This window comes from Dendrobates tinctorius, unplaced genomic scaffold (genome assembly GCF_039654945.1).
Source record: "Dendrobates tinctorius isolate UK_male_01 unplaced genomic scaffold, ASM3965494v1 ptg000029l, whole genome shotgun sequence".
Taxonomy (NCBI): Eukaryota; Metazoa; Chordata; class Amphibia; order Anura; family Dendrobatidae; genus Dendrobates; species Dendrobates tinctorius.
In genome coordinates, this window is record NW_027361697.1 from 33,311,015 (window position 1) to 33,330,473 (window position 19,459).

Sequence of the window (19,459 nt, forward strand, 5' to 3'; positions counted from 1 at the left end):
TGAACTTGCTCCAGTTTGTTGATGTCTTTTTTAAAATGTGGTGCCCAAAACTGGACACAATATTCCAGATGAGGTCTGACCAAAGAGGAGTAGAGGGAAATAATGACTTCACGTGATCTAGACTGTATGCTTCTGTTAATACATCCTAGAATTGCATTTGCCTTTTTTGCTACTGCATCACACTGTTGACTCATATTCAGTCTATGATCTATTAGTATACCCAAGTCTTTTTCACATGTGCTGTCACTTAGCCCTATTCCTCCCATTCTGTATATGCTTTTTTCATTTTTATTGCCCAGATGTAGTACTTTGCATTTCTCCCTGTTAAAAACCATTCTGTTAGTTGCTGCCCACTTCTCCAGTTTATTTATATCTTTTTGAATCCTCTCTCTCTCTTCTCTAGTATTAGCTATCCCTCCTAGCTTTGTGTCATCAGCAAATTTAATCAGTTTACCCTCAATTCCTTCATCTAAATCGTTGATAAAGATGTTGAACAATACAGGGCCCAAGACAGAGCCCTGTGGTACCCCACTTGAGACATTCTTCCAACTGGATGTGCAGCCATTTACAACCACTCTTTGGGTCCAATCACTAAGCCAGTTATGAATCCACCTAACAGTTGCCTTGTCCATTCCATACTTAGTCATTTTTTCAATAAGGATTGTATGAGATACTTTGTCAAATGCTTTGCTGAAGTCAAGATATACTATATCTACAGCATTTCCTTGATCCACCCAATCAGTGATTCCATCATAGAAGGAAATTAAGTTAGTCTGACATGACTTATTAGTTACAAACCCATGCTGACTCTGTTTAATCACTTCATTCTTATCCAGGTACTGACATACATGTTGTTTAATAATTTGTTCAAAGATCTTTCCTGGTATAGAAGTCAGACTCACCGGCCTATAGTTGCCTGGGTCCACCTTCTTCCCCTTTTTGAAGATAGGAACAACATTTGCTCTTCTCCAGTCTTCTGGGACTTCTCCTGTTCTCCAAGAATTTTCAAAGATTATGGAGAGGGGTTCAAAAATTTCTTCTGCTATCTCCTTCAGTACTCTGGGGTGTAATTCATCTGGACTTGGAGACTTGAATTCATTTAGGTTAGCTAAGTGCTTCCTCACTATCTTTCTGTTTATAGATATCCTGGATTCTATTCTCTTAATAGGACAGTGAAGAACAGTTGATGTTACATTTCCTTTCTGAGAGAAAACAGATGAAACATAGGAATTTAAAAGTTCAGCCTTCTCAACATCCTGTCTTACCATTTCATCATTTTCATCCTGTAAAAATCCTATAGCATCTTTGACTTTTCTTTTACTTTTGACATATCCCCAAAATCCTTTATTATTGCTTTTGACATCTCTTGCAAGCCACAATTCATTTTCAGCTTTAGCTAATCTGATTTGTGCCCTGCAGGTTCTGCAGACAGCATTATATTCTTCTTTAGATATGCCTCCCTCTTTCCATTTTATAAACATTTTTTTCTTCCTTTTTAGCATGTGCTTAAGTTCTTTTTTCATCCATCCTGGTTTCCTTAAATGCTTCCTATTCTTCCCTCTTTTCGGAATTGTTAACAACTGTGCTTTGAGAATTTCATTTTTCAAGATTTCCCATCCTTCCTGGACATTTTTGTCTTTAAGGATATTCAGCCATTGGATCCCTCCAATTCTCTTTCTGAATCCCTTAAAATCTGCCTTTCTGAAATCTAACCTTGATGTCTGAGTCTTCACAGGTCTTCCGCCTCTAGTTATCCAAAATTCTAAAATAGCATGGTCGCTACCTCTTAGGGTCCCAGCCAATTTTACCTCCTCAACCATTTCCTCCCTGTTTATAAGTTAATTTATTTCAGTTATTCAATACAAAAAGTGAAACTCAGTTGTTATATAGAATCATTACAAACAGAGTGATCGATTTCAACGGTTCATTTCAGCCAATGAAAACTCAAAAGTCATTATCTCAGTAAATTGGAATAATTAGCAAAAAATGCCTGCAAACGTTTCCTAAGCATTTAAAAAGGTCCCTTAGTCTGTTTCAGGAGGCTCCACAATCATGGGGAAGACTGCTGTCTTGACAGATGTCCAGAAGGCAGAGTGAGGCAGTGATAGGTGTCACAGGTAGGGGTCGCTGTGTGTTCTCCCAGGATGCGCACAGAGGCATATGGAGACCATGAGAGTGCATTGCAGTCACAGGCGTAGCTGTGATTGCAATGCAGACTAAAAATAAGTGTTAGTCTTGGGCATGCTAGTGTCCAAGGCAGATTTAGGGAAAACGTGCTCTGGGGTTTTGGATCCAAGTTAATATCCCTGCAGGAAAGGATTTGGGTGTGTCAGGTCAGGGTCAGAATCGATCGGTGTCAGTCTGGTGTTTGGAGGAGTACAGAGCAGTCGGCTCTGCAGCGCTCCACCTGTGTGAGGTAACACAGGCCAACGGAGTCAAACAGCCAGGAGAGCTGAGACGCCTGGCACCCACAGCTTACACAGAGGGGCAGTCGCCCACGGCAACTAGTCTCGGAGGTGGATATCTTGTGCCCAGGGGTGAACTGGAGGTAGACGGTCCTGTGCTAGAAGGAGGACTAGCATGTTTAGTGACTGTAATCTGAAGGATATTGTGTACTGTGGAAAGCTGTGAGTAAAAAGACATTAACACGGCGGTGCAGTCGCCCATGGCAACTGGTTATGAAGGTGGATCGGCGTGTTTAGTGACTGTGTAATCCAGAGTATATGTGCCCGGCTGCAATCCAGAGGATACTGCATTCCGTGTAGTGCTGTGAGCAGAACATTAATGCTATGCACTTTTGTGAATTGGACATTAAAGGTGTGAAGTAGCCGCATTAAAGAGACTTTGTGTTGGAACTTTGCTGGGTCACTGCCTCATCACTGCATAAGTGTGCTACCGCTGAACTACAGCAGTCATTGATACACTCTACAAGGAGGGTAAACCACCAAACGTCATTGTTAAAGAAGCTGGCTGTTCACAGAGTGCTGTATCCAAGCATATTAATGGAAAGTTGAGTGGAAGGAAAAAGTGTGGTAGAAAAAGTTGCACAAACAACCGGGATAACCGCAGCCTTGAAATGATTGTAAAGAAAATGCCATGCAAAAATTTGTGGGGAGATTCACAAGGACTACTGCTGGAGTCATTGCTTCAAGAGCCTCCACACACAGACATATCCAGGACAGGGGCTACAAGTGTCGTATTCCTTGTGTCAAGCCACCAATAAACAATGCCAGAAGCATCTTACCTGGGCCAATGAGAAAGAGAACTGCACTGTTACTCAGTGGTCTAAGGTGTTGTTTTCAGATGAAAGTAAATTTTGCTTTTCATTTGGAAATCAAGGTCCCAGAGTCAGGAGGAAGAGTGCAGAGGCCATAATCCAAGCTGCTTGAGGACTAGTGTGAAGTCTCCACAATCAGTGATGGTTTGGGGAGCCATGTCATCTGCTGGTGTAGGTCCACTGTGTTTTATCAAGACCAAAGTCAGCACAGCCGTCTACCAGGAAATTTTAGAGCACTTCATGCTTCCCTCTGCCGACAAGCTTTTTGGAAATGGAAATTTCATTCTCCAGCAGGACTTGACACCTGTTCACACTGCCAAAAGTACCAATACCTCATTTAAAAACAACAGTGTCACGGTCACGTGTGTCTGGACGCAGCGAGTACTGCAAGGCGAAACCATAAGACACCCGTGACCCTGGATACAGCGCCTCCAGTGGGGCGAATTTAAATAATAAAACGTGCAGCTGGATACGCCGCCTCCAACTGGCGAATTTAGATAATAAAGGGGGAACCTGGGTAACATTAACAATGGTGGGCCCTGCAATAGGGAATAGGGAAGTGGAGACCTCCTGAACTCCCCTGAGCCAGTGTCCCTGCACTCCTAACGTTCCCTATGCCGGTTCCGCACCGGACGACACACAGGAACCTAAAAACCCTAGCTTGCCCTGAACCTAAACCCTCACTAGGGAATTGGTCGGTGCGGAAACTAATCCCACCACTGCACTAAACACACATGAGGGAAAATGACAATACAGGGGAAACACCACTTAGCTTTGCTCTGTTGCATACGCTCCTAGCAACAGAGCCCACCACCTGTGTGCATCTTCTCCTCCACCCGGATCCATCACCATAACTGGATCCTTCACCATAGTGCAGCCTTGGAGCAGAGTTCACCACCAATTGCAGAAGTCCATTAACAGAGTCCCAAAGATGAGTTCAGCTCCTGCCCAAAAAGTCAAGCATGCTTGAGTCCAGCTCTCAGCAACCAAGTCCCGCATGCTGAGTGCAACTTTCTCCATAGTCGTCACTCCACCAAGCCATGCAAGCACTTCCTGCCGACACCATAAACTGTGACTCCACCACGCCATGCCAGCTCTTCTTGCAGACCACATAGCTGCCACTCATCCCCTCTGGCTGGGCTGCGCAGGACTCATGTTCAGCTCCTTCATCACCCAGGCTTGCTTCCCAAATGACGAACACACAATCACCAACAGTGATGAACACACCTGGCTCTCTTTTATAGAGGCTCACACCTGAATTATAATTACGTGCACTAAACCAAAGAAACTAAAGTGCACTACCACTCACCAACACTGGGGCAACTTAGAATGAACGACACTACGTGTAATAATTCTAATGGCCACCGGGGGCAATCACATCACTTTGGCACCTAGCCAAAGGGAAAAAAGTTCACTTATCCATTTAATCTGTCAGATCCACGCTGGTTCATGACAAACAGTATCACTGTGTTTGATTGGCCAGCAAACTCGCCTGACTTTAACGCCATAGAGAATCTATGGGGTATTGTCAAGAGGAGGATGAGGGACACCAGACCCCACAATGTAGATGAGCTGCAGGCTACTATCAAAGCAACCTGGGCTTCCATAACACCTCAGCAGTGCCACAGGCTGATTGCCTCCATGCCATGCTGCATAGATGCAGTAATTGATGCAAAAGGAGCCCTGACTAAGTATTGAGTGCATTTACTGAACATACATTTCAGTAGGCCAACAGTTCAGATTTTAAAATCATTTTTCAAGCTGGTGTTATAAAGTATTCTAATTTACTGAGATAATGACTTTTGGGTTTTCATTGTCTGTAAGCCATAATCATCAACATTAACAGAAATAAACACTTCAAATAGATCACTCTATAATGCCTCTATATAATATATGAGTTTCACTTTTTGTATTAAAGAACTGAAATAAAATAACTTTTTGATGATATTCTAATTTTGTGAGAAGCACCTGTATGTCCATAGAGATACATTGTGTATAACAATGTATCTTATGGTCCCTGTATACTGAGGTGAAGAAATTATATATTTTTGTTCCTATAAAAGTAGAAAGAATAATAAGCAATTACAAATACAAAAATGCCTTTTTTTTTTCTGTGAGTCTCCCTGGGTCTCAAAACCATAACCCCACAGGCTTAACAGTGCAGCATGGCTCTTAAGCTGCTTAACCACAAGCTCTGATGATGGCAAAGTGAGAATTTTCTATACTTGATCTGTACTGCAGGAACTGACTACACAAGCAGATTACACTGATTGAAATACACTGATATATACAATGTATGTATACTGCTCAAAAAAATAAAGGGAACACTGTTCAATTTGCAACAGGCTGTTTGTGTTCCCTTTATTTCTTTGAGCAGTATATTTGAGAATAAATGATTTTTTCATACTGTAAAATTACTGAAAAATAATAATGAAAGACACTTCATAATTAAAAAAATTGTCATTTTTAATGCATTTTTACAAACTAATAAACATCACAAATCAGCAAATAACACGGACATATTTGGTGCCCCTGTAATCGTAGCAACCCGCACAACAACGCAATCTGATTATTTACGGGAATCGTTAAATGGCGTAAAAAAATTGTGTGATTGATATTTTCTCTCTAATTAAACCCATAAAAATGTAATAAAAGTGTAATGCTGAGGCTGTGTTCACTCATAGTGTAAATGCTGCATTCTTTCTGCTGCTTTGGTTCTGCAGGTGTCCGCACCACACAACATAATAACAATTTTCTCTGATTGTTGCGTTTTTGCTGTGTTTCTTCTATGCGTTTTCCTGCTTATTTGATGCAATTTTGGTGCAGATATGAAGCAGAGTTTTTAATGATTTTTTTTAAAGTACAGAAAAGGTTTGATTCTGCACATAAAAATTCAACTGTGTTTTTTTTATTCGTTTTTTTTTCATAAGAGAAAAAATGCACCAAAACCAAAAGTGGATGTGATTTCATGAAAACTTTGACCCCTGTGCACCCAAGGATGCTGCTGAACTTGCGGTTTTGGTGCTTTTTTTTAAATCTCTTCTATGTGGAGCCTTAAAAAAACGCATGTAAAAACTGCAGTTAGGCTGGTTTCACACTTGCGTTGGGTAGAGATGCAGAGGGCTGCGTAATTCCTCCATTAAGCCCTGCCCACTGCCGGACCTCTTGCATTCAGCTCCGCCTACATCTGCCTGCGTCCTGCGTACCTATTTTTAACATTAGGTACTCAGGCCATGCGGATATATGCGGATGCCTCCGCTTGCATCGTTTTGACGCTGCGCCGACTGCAACAAAATGCAACATGTTGCATTCGCCGCAGTTCGGCGTTGCATCAAAACGACACAGGCGGAGGCATCCATATATATCCGCATGGCCTGAGTACCTAATGTTAAAGATAGGTACACAGGACGCAGGCAGATGTAGGCGGAGCTGAATGGAAGAGGTGCAGTAGTGGGCAGGGCTTAACTAAGGAAGTACGCAGCCCTCCACAGCTCTGCCCCATGCAAGTGTGAAACCAGCCTTACTTTTCTAAGTGCAAAATCAAAACTTTTCTGTACTATAAAAAAAAATTGAAAATGCGGCTTCACATCTGCACAGAAACGCTGCAAATAAGGGGGAAAAGATTGTTATTGTGTAGCTTGCTGCAAATCTACCTACAGACACAAAAAAATCTGAATGTTGTGTAGTGACGCTACATAAAGATGAGAAAGTTCTGGCAGCTCCGACAGTGAATGAATAAACAAAAATTAAATCCACAGGTCCCAACTAGAGATGAGCAGGACACACAGATGACGTCGCGCCAACCCTGGTAAATCAAAAGCCGCGTCAGGTAGGCCGGAAGGTAAGAGATTCATGACCTCTCATCCAGCCGCCAGGTAGCACTAACCTACACTCTAGACAAGAGACCTGGGAATCCATACGCTCATCTCTAGTCCCAAGTGTCCCTGATACAGCGGACAGTCCCGGATTTGGGTCTACGCCCTGCAGTCTTGGGCATCTGCTGAATTTCCCTCACTACCCGTGCCCCTCTGACAACTCCTCTTGCCAGGGGAGAAAAAATGGTAAATGGCCGTGGATTGGAGTGTGACCAACCTTTGCTGCGGTGTCCTTCGCATTCTGCATGATCTATCCCTCTTTCAGTTCCTCAAAAGTTGGGAGGGATACATGAACAGATAAATACATGTAAGTATAATGGGTATTAAATCATTCTTTGTTGCTTTTTGCTGCCACTGTACAATTCTAATGTTATAATGCATGATCAGCACGGATACATGTCTAAGTTTGCATTTATATGCTTATTTAATGTCCATTATACTTACATGAATTTTCTATATATATCTCTTCATGTGTTGCATTTAACATTTGTTAGGTGGTTTAAGGTAATGTCATGTGATCATGTGGTTACACTGGTTAACAATATTTTCCTATATACTGTATGTGACACTTTATATCATTGTTATTTATATATTCTATGACTAAGGGCAGTTATGCCAGAAACGTGTAAGAATCGCTCTGTATTCTTTTAATCATGGATCTCCCTGTTTATAATGGATGAAATAAACAGCAGTTTATTCAAGTCCCGATCCTTTGTTCCATTTTGGCTCTATGGAGCCATAGACTTTCCATTGAGCCTGTACACTCCTCCGTGCGTTGGCTCATGCAGGAGCTCGTTGCTCATGTCTGCTGAGCTGCAAACTTCAGAGAGGTGTTTTGAGTGATTGTTAGGGATTAGTGATGAGTGAACGTGCTGGGATAAGGTGATATCCGACCATGCTCATCTACTGAGTGTCTACGGCGTGCTCGAAAAATATGTTCGAGTCCCTGCGGCTGCATGTCTCACGGATATTTGAAAACCGCAACACATGCAAGGATTGCCAGTTTGTTGGGTAACCCCTGTATGTGTTGCAGCTGTCGAACAGTCACGGGGACTCAAACATATTTTTCCAGCATGCCGAAGACACTCGGTTAGCTCCTGAGCATGGTCGGATAACGCATTATCTAAGCACATTCGTTCATCACTATTGGGGATCTCAGGACCCAGACTCCCACCAATTGGCAACACATTTCAGTCTGTGCAACATATGAAGAACATGCCCCATGATAGGTAGACTTAAAATTTGCTCCCAGCAGTTTAATCTCTAAACATATGTGCACATGATCAGGAATTAGCAGCGCTTTGGACACAGCGCATGTTCGCTGCATCCAAAGAGCTGCCGGCTATTGAACACAGGTGATTCTGCATGTGTTCATTGAACCGTGTGGAATCACCACATACAATACATTGTACGGGTGACATTTATCTTGCCGAGGCTCGCGTCTCCGCAAGACAAATAGATATGCTGCGGTCTAGAGAGACGCACCCCATGTCCATCTCCGCGGGTGAGCTGCGGGCGTTTCAGGATGCATAGTGGGCATGGGATTTCTTGAAATGCCGTCCACTGTGCTGTAACATCTGGACGCTTTGAGTTGGATGCTGCACAAGTACGTAGCATCTAACCTGCAGCGTTTACTGATCGTCTGGATACCCTTAGAAACCATTGGCGATAGTGACTGCAGCATCCAGGTGGTTAGACAGAGATATTGGACTCTGTCACCTGCTGGTCCCTCAGTGAAACATTCATGGATAACCACTTTAAATTGGCATATTCTGCGATATTGTACATAGGTAAAAAAAAAAATGGCATATACTGTGATTTTTACATTTCCCCATTGACTATATTATCTGATCTTCATCCAAGACTTGACAGCATTTGAAAATGTTTATTGTCACAAGATCTATTAAATCTAAATTGCCTAAAGTTTTGGTCAAAGCTTTCAGTTCCAGTGTTCAGTTACCATTCCATTATAATACAATTCATTTAATGATTTCCTAAATTTTATGACTCACAATGAGATATTGAGGCTTAAAACCGATAAGTCAGTCCAATGATAGATAAGAAAAAAAATACGGTACTTACACTGTTGATCATAAGGTGCATTAATGTCTTGGGTATCAGATCTTTGAAGCACTTGTTGATAATGGTCATGTAGGAATATACCAGGTTGCGGATGGTCTCCACTTGCCTTTCGAGCTGTGGATCCATTGACAAGTTATCTTCTTGTGATGACTCTTCATCTGTATCTGTCTGAAAATAAAGATATGTTTTGGTTTCTTCATTGTAAATGATATAAGTCCTGTGGTCTATAAACTCCTGTGTTGTACAACAGCAATTTATGAAAACTTATGATAAGGAAAATTGGAGAAGATGTCCATCAACACAAAACAGATTGCTTGTTTCCTTTGAAAATTGATTATTCCCTGTGAAAAATTATTTGTCTCTAAAGACAATTGCTTGATTGTATTTTTTGTTTACTTCATCTGCCGATAAAACATTACTGAAAAAAAAAGTAAAGTATGTGAACACAAATCTTCTGAGGTGATAGGCTCCTGGAAAATGTGTTACTACTAGAGTTGCATGAATTTTTCAAAATTCGGTTCCGATTACGAACGGCGGCGAATATTAATTTAGCAGTAGTCGCCGAACACAATCGAACGTCATTGGAGTCATGGGAGTAGAAATGAACAAATATATTTGGAACCGATCATCAAACATAAATTCAGCACGAATAGGGTACCAATATGGCACGAATATGGCAAATTCAGATTTGGCGACCGATTCCGAACATAGTCGCTCAACTCTAGTTACTACATGCTGTGTATGTTGTGGACATTTTGCAATTATGAAAACTCTGACTAGAAGAAATTTTTAAACTTGTGGTGCTGTGCTGTATACTATGTGGGGCTGTGCTATATACCATGGGGCTGTGCTATATACCATGTGGGGCTGTGCTATATACCATGTGGTTCTGTGCTGTATACTATGTGGTGCTGTGCTGTATACCATGTGGGGATGTGCTATATACCATGTGGTGCTGCACTATATACTATGTGGGGCTGTGCTATATACCATGTGGGGCTGTACTATATACTATATGGGGCTGTGCTATATACCATGTGGGGCTGTGCTATATACCTTGTGGGGCTGTGCTGTATACCATGTGGGGCTGTGCTGTATACCATGGGGCTTTGCTATATAGCATGTGGGCTGTGCTATATACCATGTGGGGCTGTGCTATATACCTTGTGGGGCTGTGCTGTATACCATGTGGGGCTGTGCTGTATACCATGGGGCTTTGCTATATACCATGTGGGCTGGGCTATATACCATGTGTGGCTGTGTTGTATATCATGGGGGCTGTGTTATACACTATGAGGGCTGTGTTATATACCATGTAGGCTGTGTTATATACCATGTGGGCTGTATTATATACCATGTGGCTGAGTTGTATACTATGTGGGCTGTGTTGTGTACCATGTGGGCTGTGTTATATACCATGTGGGCTGTGTTGTATACCATGTGGGCTGTGTTATATACCATGTGGGCTGTGTTATATACTATGTGGGCTGTGTTATATACCATGTGGGCTGTGTTGTATACTATGTGGGCTGTGTTGTATACCATGTGGGCTGTGTTATATACTATGTGGGCTGTGTTATATACCATGTGGGCTGTGTTGTATACCATGTGGGCTGTGTTGTATACCATGTGGGCTGTGTTATATACCATGTGGGCTGTGTTGTATACTATGTGGGCTGTGGTGTATACCATGTGGGCTGTGTTATATACTATGTGGGCGGTGTTATATACCTTGTGGGCTGTGTTATATACCATGTGGGCTGTGTTATATACCATGTGGGCTGTTATATACTATGTGGGCTGTGTTATACACTATGCGGCTGTGCTACATACTATGCGGCTGTGTTATATACTTTGTGGCTGTGTTATATACCATGGGGGGTGCATTATACATTATATTCTATGAGGGAGGCTGTGTTATATAATATGCAGGGCTACATTATATTCTATGGGGAGGTGGGCTGTATTATATTCTATTCGGGGCTACATTATATTCTATGGGGGGCTGTATTATATTTATTATATTCTATGGGGGGTGATCGCATCATACTCTATGAGGGGGCTTCATTATACTATATGAGGAGGCTACATTGTATTCTATGGGGGGCTGCATTATACTCTATGGGGGGCTAGATTATATTGTATGGAGGCTTCATTATACTTTATGAGGGGGCTACATTATATTCTATTGGGGCTGCATTATACTATATAAGGAGGGCTACATTGTATTCTATGGAGGGGCTACATTATACTATATAAGGGGCTGCATTATATTCTATGGGGGGCTGCATTATACTCTGAGGGGGCTGCCATATATTCTATGGAGGGGCTGCATTATACTATATGAGGGGGGGCTGCATTATATTCTATGGGGGGTTACATTATATTCTGTGGGGTGACTGCATTATGCTCTAAGGGATGGCTGCATTATACTATAAGAGGGGGGCTGCATTATGTACTATGGGGGTTACATTATATTGTATGGCGGGGCTGCATTATACTATATGTGGGCTGCATTATACTGTATTGAAGACTATGGTGAATACATTATACTATATGAAGAACTATGTGGTGCATTATACTATGGGAAGTGAATTGTACTACATGGATGACTGGCATTATATTATACTATATGGAGCACTATGAGGGGTGTATTATACTATGTGGAGGACTGAGCAATGTATTTTAATATATGGAGGAGTGTACTATATTATATGGAGGACTTAGTAGTGTATTATGCTATATGGAGGACTATGGGGAGTGTATTTTAATATATGGAGGACTGAGGAGTGTATTCTACTATATGGAGGACTATGGGGCACATTATATTATATGGAGGACTATGGAGTGTAAACTGTTGATGTGCTGCTGATAACATGATACTGTATTGGGATAGATTGATCCATCAGTGATCGTTCTGTCCCCATCATTCTTTCTCAGACGGTGGAAAGAGGCCGGGAAACAAGTGTTCAGCGACTTCAATATTGTCGATCACACTCATTTGACGTCCTGAACTCAGCGCATGTAACTGCTGTACAATCAAAATGCTTCTGTGTGATGTGCAATATTAACATTAACATTAAGTGTCAGAGGACCCTGTTGACCATAAAAGCTTACACTCTGCAAGATAGAGAGAAGCCAGTGCTGATCATAAGAAATTATGGATCGCCCGCTAGGGCAGTGGGGCTACTCGGTACCGGGCCGGTGTCTCAGAGGGATGTGTCACGGTGATGGTGACCCGATCCGTAGCCCAGGGCATCCATGTAAAAGGGGTGAAAAGTGGCTGAATAAAGTTTATAGGTGGATGATACGTGACGCCACCTGTGGTGCTCAGCAATGAAGGGGTTAAGCCGACGCTGCAGGCCGATCCTCTGGGACAGATGGCATAAGGCAGCAAGCTGTAAGAGCTCCCCACAGGTAGAGCTGTAGTCCTAGGGCAGTAGTAATAGGTGTTGAGGAAGAGGGTGCAGTGTTAGGCACAGAGATGTAGCAGTGCTGAAGGGGTTGCAGGAAGAACGCAATGACACAACAGGGTGCAGTTTCCTATACCTTTACTGTGCTTTGTAAGTGCAGTCCAGGATCCGGATTACAGATGGAAGAGGAGTTGATCAGCCTGGGAGCAACTTGGGAATCTCTCTATGCAGATGGGTTGTGTAGTCTCCTTTCTAGCGCTTATCTGAGGCACTTGCAGTACTGAGTTACACTGAAGTCCCCCTTGCTTGCTCTCTTTAGAACTCCCCTAGTATGGCAGACAGCCGTAGCCTCCTTTTTCTGGCTCACACAAGTTGCTGCTGTGCCTCCGAGTCTTAGCTGGGAACAGAGCATTTACAGCCTCTTGTTACTCCGGTTTTTGCTGCAGGACCATCAGCATCCATACAACCTCGGATACCGGACTCCGGACAGTCGCTACAGCTAGAAGTGAGCTTGAATTCTGCTCAATCCTCCAGCTCCTCGCTCCACGTCTGCACTCTTTTCCCTCTCCAAACAAACTGAACTAACTTCCCTTTCCTGGCCACAGAAAGCAGCTCCTCCCCCAGCTTGGTTCAGAGCTCCCTCTGCTGGCCTGGAGTGGGAACTGTGCTGTGTGCTGGCTTACCTGATAGAGAGATCCTTTTATTGCTTCCAAGCATGACATCACACACCCTAGGAGGAAGGTAATGCCACTGTGGCGACCATACTCCTGGGGGCATCACATTCCCCCCTAGTGCAATTCAGTACTCTCGGACTGAGAAAACATGCAAACATATAAACAAATGAACAATTGTAACTGTTACAAGATTTAAAAAATGAAAAATTACAAAAACCAAAGCTCAAAAATAGTCCTTGTGACGATTAGTCCATGCGTCAATGTCCATGGTCCAATTCCTTAACAAGTTGGTAACTATATACAAGAATTGTTTTGGCCACACATAGTCCTGTGGCCCAATTGTCCATCAAAACAAAATAAGATATTCAAAAAGTTCTTACAGAGTCTCTGTAGGCACATAAGCTTGAAAAGTTGCATATTTACAGGTACAGTTTACATTTTCTATTTTCACTTTAATCTCTATATCTAACTGGGATCTCACCTTTTGTACTACGGGTAGATCTGCGTAGCATGGGTACTTCTAATGGCCTATTTAGGTTCAGTGGGCCTGTTACTGCTGTTGGTAAACTGGGTAGTAGCCATCTGCGAATTCTTAGACTCACAGTGGGCATGACAGATTCACCATTGGCAGGGCGAGGATCCTCTTGCTCCACTGCTGGTGTGGCATCCGCTGCCTGAACTTCCTGACTTTCAGAGTTGTCTTGAGTCTCTGCTACTTCAGTTGCAGTAGGCTGGGGAAAGATTAGGAGAGTAGCTACGATGGCTTGATCCACTCTTGTCCAGTTTGCAGGAAATTCTCTGAGTACAGTGTTGACCTTTTTCTCTTCTTCCTCTATGGGCTGAAGGTTGTTTTGCTCTCCCATCTTTTCCTTTAGTTGGTCAGGGCACAGTTTCAGATGATCCCTCGATACTGCTGATGAGGTTTCTCCTCCATCCTTACTGATAAGGCACACTTTGGTGTTGTCAAAGTTTGATGGTAGGACGGTGTAGGGTTCAGCTTCCCATTGGTCATCCAATTTATGCATCCTCCTTTTCCTCTTTAGGACCTGTTCTCCTGGTGACAAGGGAACTGCAGGTGCATGTTGATTGTAGTTCTTTTCCTGTTTTTGTCTCGCCTGAGTTAGACTCTTTTCTACGCACTCTTGTACTCTTCAGTATTGCTGCTGCCTCTCTGTGTCCCAGTCAGCATCTGGTGATGTCACCTCAGGTATAAGGACTCCCATATCCAAATCAATAGGCAGCTTGCCAGGCCTCGCTCTCATTAGGTAGGCTGGAGTGCAGTTGGTGGAATTCACAGGAATGTGATTATAGAGGTCTACCAGATCTGGCAACTTCTCTGGCCACAGATTCCTCTCTTCCAAAGGCAAGGTCTTCAGTAGATCGATCACCACTTGATTCATCTTTTCACACATGCCCTAGGTCTGTGGATGGTACGGTGTTGTCCTGATTTTCTTGCAACCGTACAAGTTACAGAATTTCCAGAACACTTCTGCCTCAAAGGCTGAACCTTGATCAATAAGCACTCGCTCGGGATATCCGTGTGGTCGACAAAAGTGCTGTTGGAATGCTCTGGCTGCTGTCCTGGCTGTTTGATCCTTCACAGGCACGACTACCAGGAATCTCGAGTTGTGGTCAACGATGGTGAGAGCATAAATGTAGCCTGAACGGCTTGGGACCAGCTTCACATGGTCCAGGGCTACCAACTTGAGTGGCTGTTTAGTTTTTATTGGCTGCAAAAGAGCTCTCTGGCTGTTACGGTCCTTCCTGCACAGGTTGCATTATCCACACTCCCGGCACCAATTTTCAATGGCCTTCCTCATACCAGCCCAGTAGAATCTCTCCCGGAGCAAAGCCTCCAACTTCTTCCATCCGAAGTGTCCAGCTCCATTGTGGTACGCTTCCAAGACCATTGATGCCTCCCTCTTTGGGACTACCACCTGCCAGACCAACTCATGAGTGCGGGCATTGATACTCCTCTGACACAGCTTTCCCTCATAGATGAACAGCCTGCCTCTTTCCTTCCACAACTGCTGGGTTTCTTCAGGAGCATCTGGACCTGGACGTGAGTCAGCTTGTGACAGTAGCTCCTTTACCAGGCGGACTGCGGGGTCGCTATCCTGCGTTTCTGCCCAGTCATGATGAGGCAATCGATTTAGGGTGGCCTCTTTCACGATAGATTGTCTGTTTCTCACTCCTTGGGCACGTTGGGCCGCGATTGGTCGGTGGAAGGCAGGTAACTCTATTTCTTCGAGTGCCTCAGGGTCTTCTCCCCCATCTGGCAGATTGGGCATCCTGGACAGTGCATCAGCATTGGCATTCTTGTGCCCCGCTCGGTACTTGATGGTAAATTCATAGTTAGACAGCCGGGCCATCCATCGCTGCTCCAGTGCACCTAGTTTTGCAGTTTCCAAGTGAGTCAGCGGGTTGTTGTCCATGAAGATGGTAAACTTGGCTGAATCTAGGTAATGCTTGAATCGTTCAGTCACAGCCCAGACTATGGCGAGGAACTCCAGTTTGAAGGAACTGTAGTTGTCAGGGTTCCTTTCAGTGGGACGAAGCTTCCTGCTGGCGTAGGAGATCACTCTTTCTTTGCCATTCTGTACCTGTGACAGCACTGCTCCCAGTCCCACGTTGTTGGCATCAGTATACAGAACAAATGGTTGGTCATAATCTGGGTAGGCCAGAACTTCATCTCCTGTGAGAGCCATTTTCAGTCGAGTGAAGGACCTCTCCAGTTCCTCATTCCTTTCAAATGTGGGACTCTTCTTCCTGGCTTTCTTGGGCTGGCCCACCAGAAGATTTTGCATAGGTGTGGCTATCTCAGTGAAGCCTTTGATGAACCTTCGGTAGTAGCCTACCAACCCGAGGAATTGACGTACCTCATGGAGGTTGCTGGGCTTCTGTCAGTCCCGGATGACAGTGACTTTTGTCAGGATCCGGTGCCACACCTTCTGCGCTCACTACATGACCGAGGTACTGCACTTGGGCTTCAGCAGGTGCTCCAGATGGTCTTCATAAGTCTTGGAGAAAACAATGACATCATCAAGGTACAACAGAACTGTCTCGAAGTTATTGTGTCCAAGACAGCACTCCATTAGCCATTGAAATGTCCCTGGGGCGGTGCAGAGCCCGAATGGCATGTAGTTGAACTCGCAGAGACCCATGGTGTGGTAAACGCTGTTTTCTCCTTGTCTGCCTCTGCCACGGGAACCTGCCAATACCCACTAGTGAGATCCAAGGTGGAAAAATAGTTAGCAGTTTTAAGTGCAGCAAATGACTCTTCAGTTCTGAGTAATGGGTAGGCATCATAGAATTGTAGAGTTGGAAGGGACCTCCTGGGCCATCTGGTCCAACCCCCTGCTCAAAGCAGGATTCGCTAAATCACCCCAGACTGTCTGTCCTGCCTTTGTTTGAAGACTTCTATTGAAGGAGAACTCACCACTTCTCGTGGCAGCCTGTTCCACTCATTGATCACTCTAACTGTCAAAAAGATTTTTCTAATATCTAATCTGTGTCTCCTCCCATTCAGTTTCATTATGTATAATGCTGTTAATTTTTCTGTAATCAACACCCATTCTCATGGTACCATCTTTTTTTTTCACAAAGACTATTGGGGCTGCCCAGGGGCTACGACTATCTCTGATCACCCCAGCTTCCCTCAATTCCCGCAACATACTTTTGGTACATTGATATTGTGTTGGGAGTATAGGCCGGTACCTTTCTTTAATGGGTGGATGATCTCCAGTGGGGATATGGTGTTGAACCCCTTTTGCCTTCCCAAAGTCTAGAGGGTGTTTGCTGAATACCCGCTCATACTCCTGAGCCACTCGGTAAACCCCATTCTTTTGGTATGAAGGGGTGGAGCCAGTGCCCATATGCAGCTGCTGACACCACTCCTCCAGCTGCTTTACAGAGCCATTGTCCTCCACCTGGCGGATGAGACCAAGGGCTCTGCTGCCTGTATGGCGCTGTTGCTGACAGTAAACAGCTTAGCAACTGTGGCATACCGAGGTATTGTGGCCTCCTCTTCCCCACAATTCAAGAGGCGTACAGGTACTCTCCCTTTGCGGACATCAACTACCCCTCTGGCTGTCAGGATAGTGGGCTGGCTATCAGAGTTCACTGGCTCTACCAATGCTTGGTAACCTTTTCCTCTGAGGCCTATGGCTGCCCGACACCAAATTAACATTTTACATCTGGGGGTATTGCAATGGGGAAAGAATCACTCACTCTGACGCTGCCAATTTCTCTGCCAGACAGTTCTACCTGCTGTCTTTGCATCAGGGCCTTGATCTCCTTCTGCAGAACTCGTTGCTCACTGGAACCAGCAGTCTCAGCTACCTGTTGCAACAAAACAATAACCTCGGCAAAACAATTTTCAATCACATTAGTACCTAAGGTCAACATTGGGTTAAATTCTCGTCGATCAATGTCTACAACTATCAGACCTTGAGATTTTAACTCCACTCGCCCTACCTTAATAGTAATCTCTTTACATCCTACTTGCGGCAAAGACTGAACATTGCTGGCAACTACTGTCAGTTCATCACTTGGACCACGAGTAAGTTCAGAGTCAGTCCAATACCGTTTGTAAAGCGCTGCGGAACATGTTGGCGCTATATAAATAAAGATTATTATATATGGCATAGTTGTCACTTGAGAGCCAGTGTCCAGCAAAGCGTTCATGGGGATGCCGTCAATCACCACTGGGAGGACCGGTCGCCTTCCAACATACTTGGCTCGCCAGTTCTTTGGGCCTTGTGGTTCTACTCCTGGGGGTTGGCCTTCTGCCCCAGGGGTTGCTCATTTAAATAACAGAATCTTGCAATGTAGCCTGCCTTGCAGTGACGACAGATGGGACGTCCGTCCTGGTCATAGCGATCGTTGTCTCTCCCTCGGAGTGGCGGGATCCTCTTCTTCCGTAGCCACGGGACATCCTCTGGACTGGAGACCAGCAGGATCTTCTCCTTTGAGGACACCTGCATGGACTGCACAGTTTTGGCAAGTGCAGCCATATTGCCATATTTCTGGTCAGCTCTTGGACCTGAAGGCGCAGTTGTGTAGATGGATCATTATCCAGAGTCTGTGCGTCAGCCTCCACAGGGCTCGGAGGGAAATATGCTGCTTCTTGGTGGTATGTGATCGCTGGGCGCCTAGGGGGCTCTGGACAGCTGACATTTGGTTCATGCAGCACCTGGATAGCCCTGTCTTTAAAGTCTGCAAAGTCTAGATCAAGGTTTTGTAGGGCTATGATGCGCAGCTGTGCTCTGTGGGTACTGGATAGGAGTCCCTCAATATATTGCTCCTTTAACAATCTGTCTCCATCTTTCACACTGTCTGGGTCAATCTGCTTTATGGCTCACAGCACCTCCTGCAGGTTAAGAGCATAGTCCCGTATACTGTCCTGCACTCTCTGCTTACACCCAAAGAATCTCATTTTTATTTCAGCTGCAGTGTGGGTGTCAAAGGTGCTTCTTAGCTTAGCCAGAATTTTTTTAACAGTCTCTTTATCAGTGTCCTGCCAGGACTTTACTTCTCTTTGCGCTGCACCAGTTAGCTGCCCAATAAGGATGTTCACTTTTTGGCTTTCAGACCGAGGATACACCTCAATCAAACTGCACAGTCTCTCTTTGAATTCACTCAGGGTATGTGACTCCCCTGAGTACTGTTGTAGCCAGAACGCTCCCGGTATATAGGGCATGGACAGCGGCATTATTGGGACTGCTGCGGTGAGCGCTTGTTCTTGCGGTGTTTTTGAGGCGGTGCTGGCCGCTGGATTCTGTAGTGCCATTGGAGCCGCATCTGCACTGGCCCCTGCATCTTGCGGCGCTGTGGGGGGTGCAGTGGCATTCACTGCTGCATCTTCTCTTGCCTCAGACATTCTCTTCCCCCCTAGTTAGCGTTGGCCAGGCCCCGTGTTTCACTGGCTTACCGGTTGCCGCTCCGCAGGCTGGATGATCGGGGGACACCGGGACTGCAGGCCTCTGCTCCTCACTTCCCGCCCGCTGGTCTCTTCCCTCGCAGCTCCTCACTTTTCGCATTCTCTTGCAGGCTCCGCCCATGATGGCATGCCCCTCTGGCTTCCCGCGCGCACCAAGTGGTGGGGTAATGGCGGCAATTGCACAATAAGTTTATGGC

The 19,459-nt window shown here is 44.6% G+C and overlaps 1 protein-coding gene across 1 annotated transcript in view; it reads right to left on the reverse strand.

Annotated features, from left to right (window-relative positions):
- LOC141085906 (dynamin-2-like) overlaps window positions 1-19,459 on the reverse strand; it is a 261,566-nt gene that overhangs the window by 109,586 nt on the left and 132,521 nt on the right. The window contains exon 3 of the mRNA XM_073571530.1: window positions 9,235-9,402. Within this exon, the coding sequence (XP_073427631.1) occupies window positions 9,235-9,402 (168 nt within the window). The remainder of the gene's footprint in view (window positions 1-9,234; window positions 9,403-19,459) is intronic.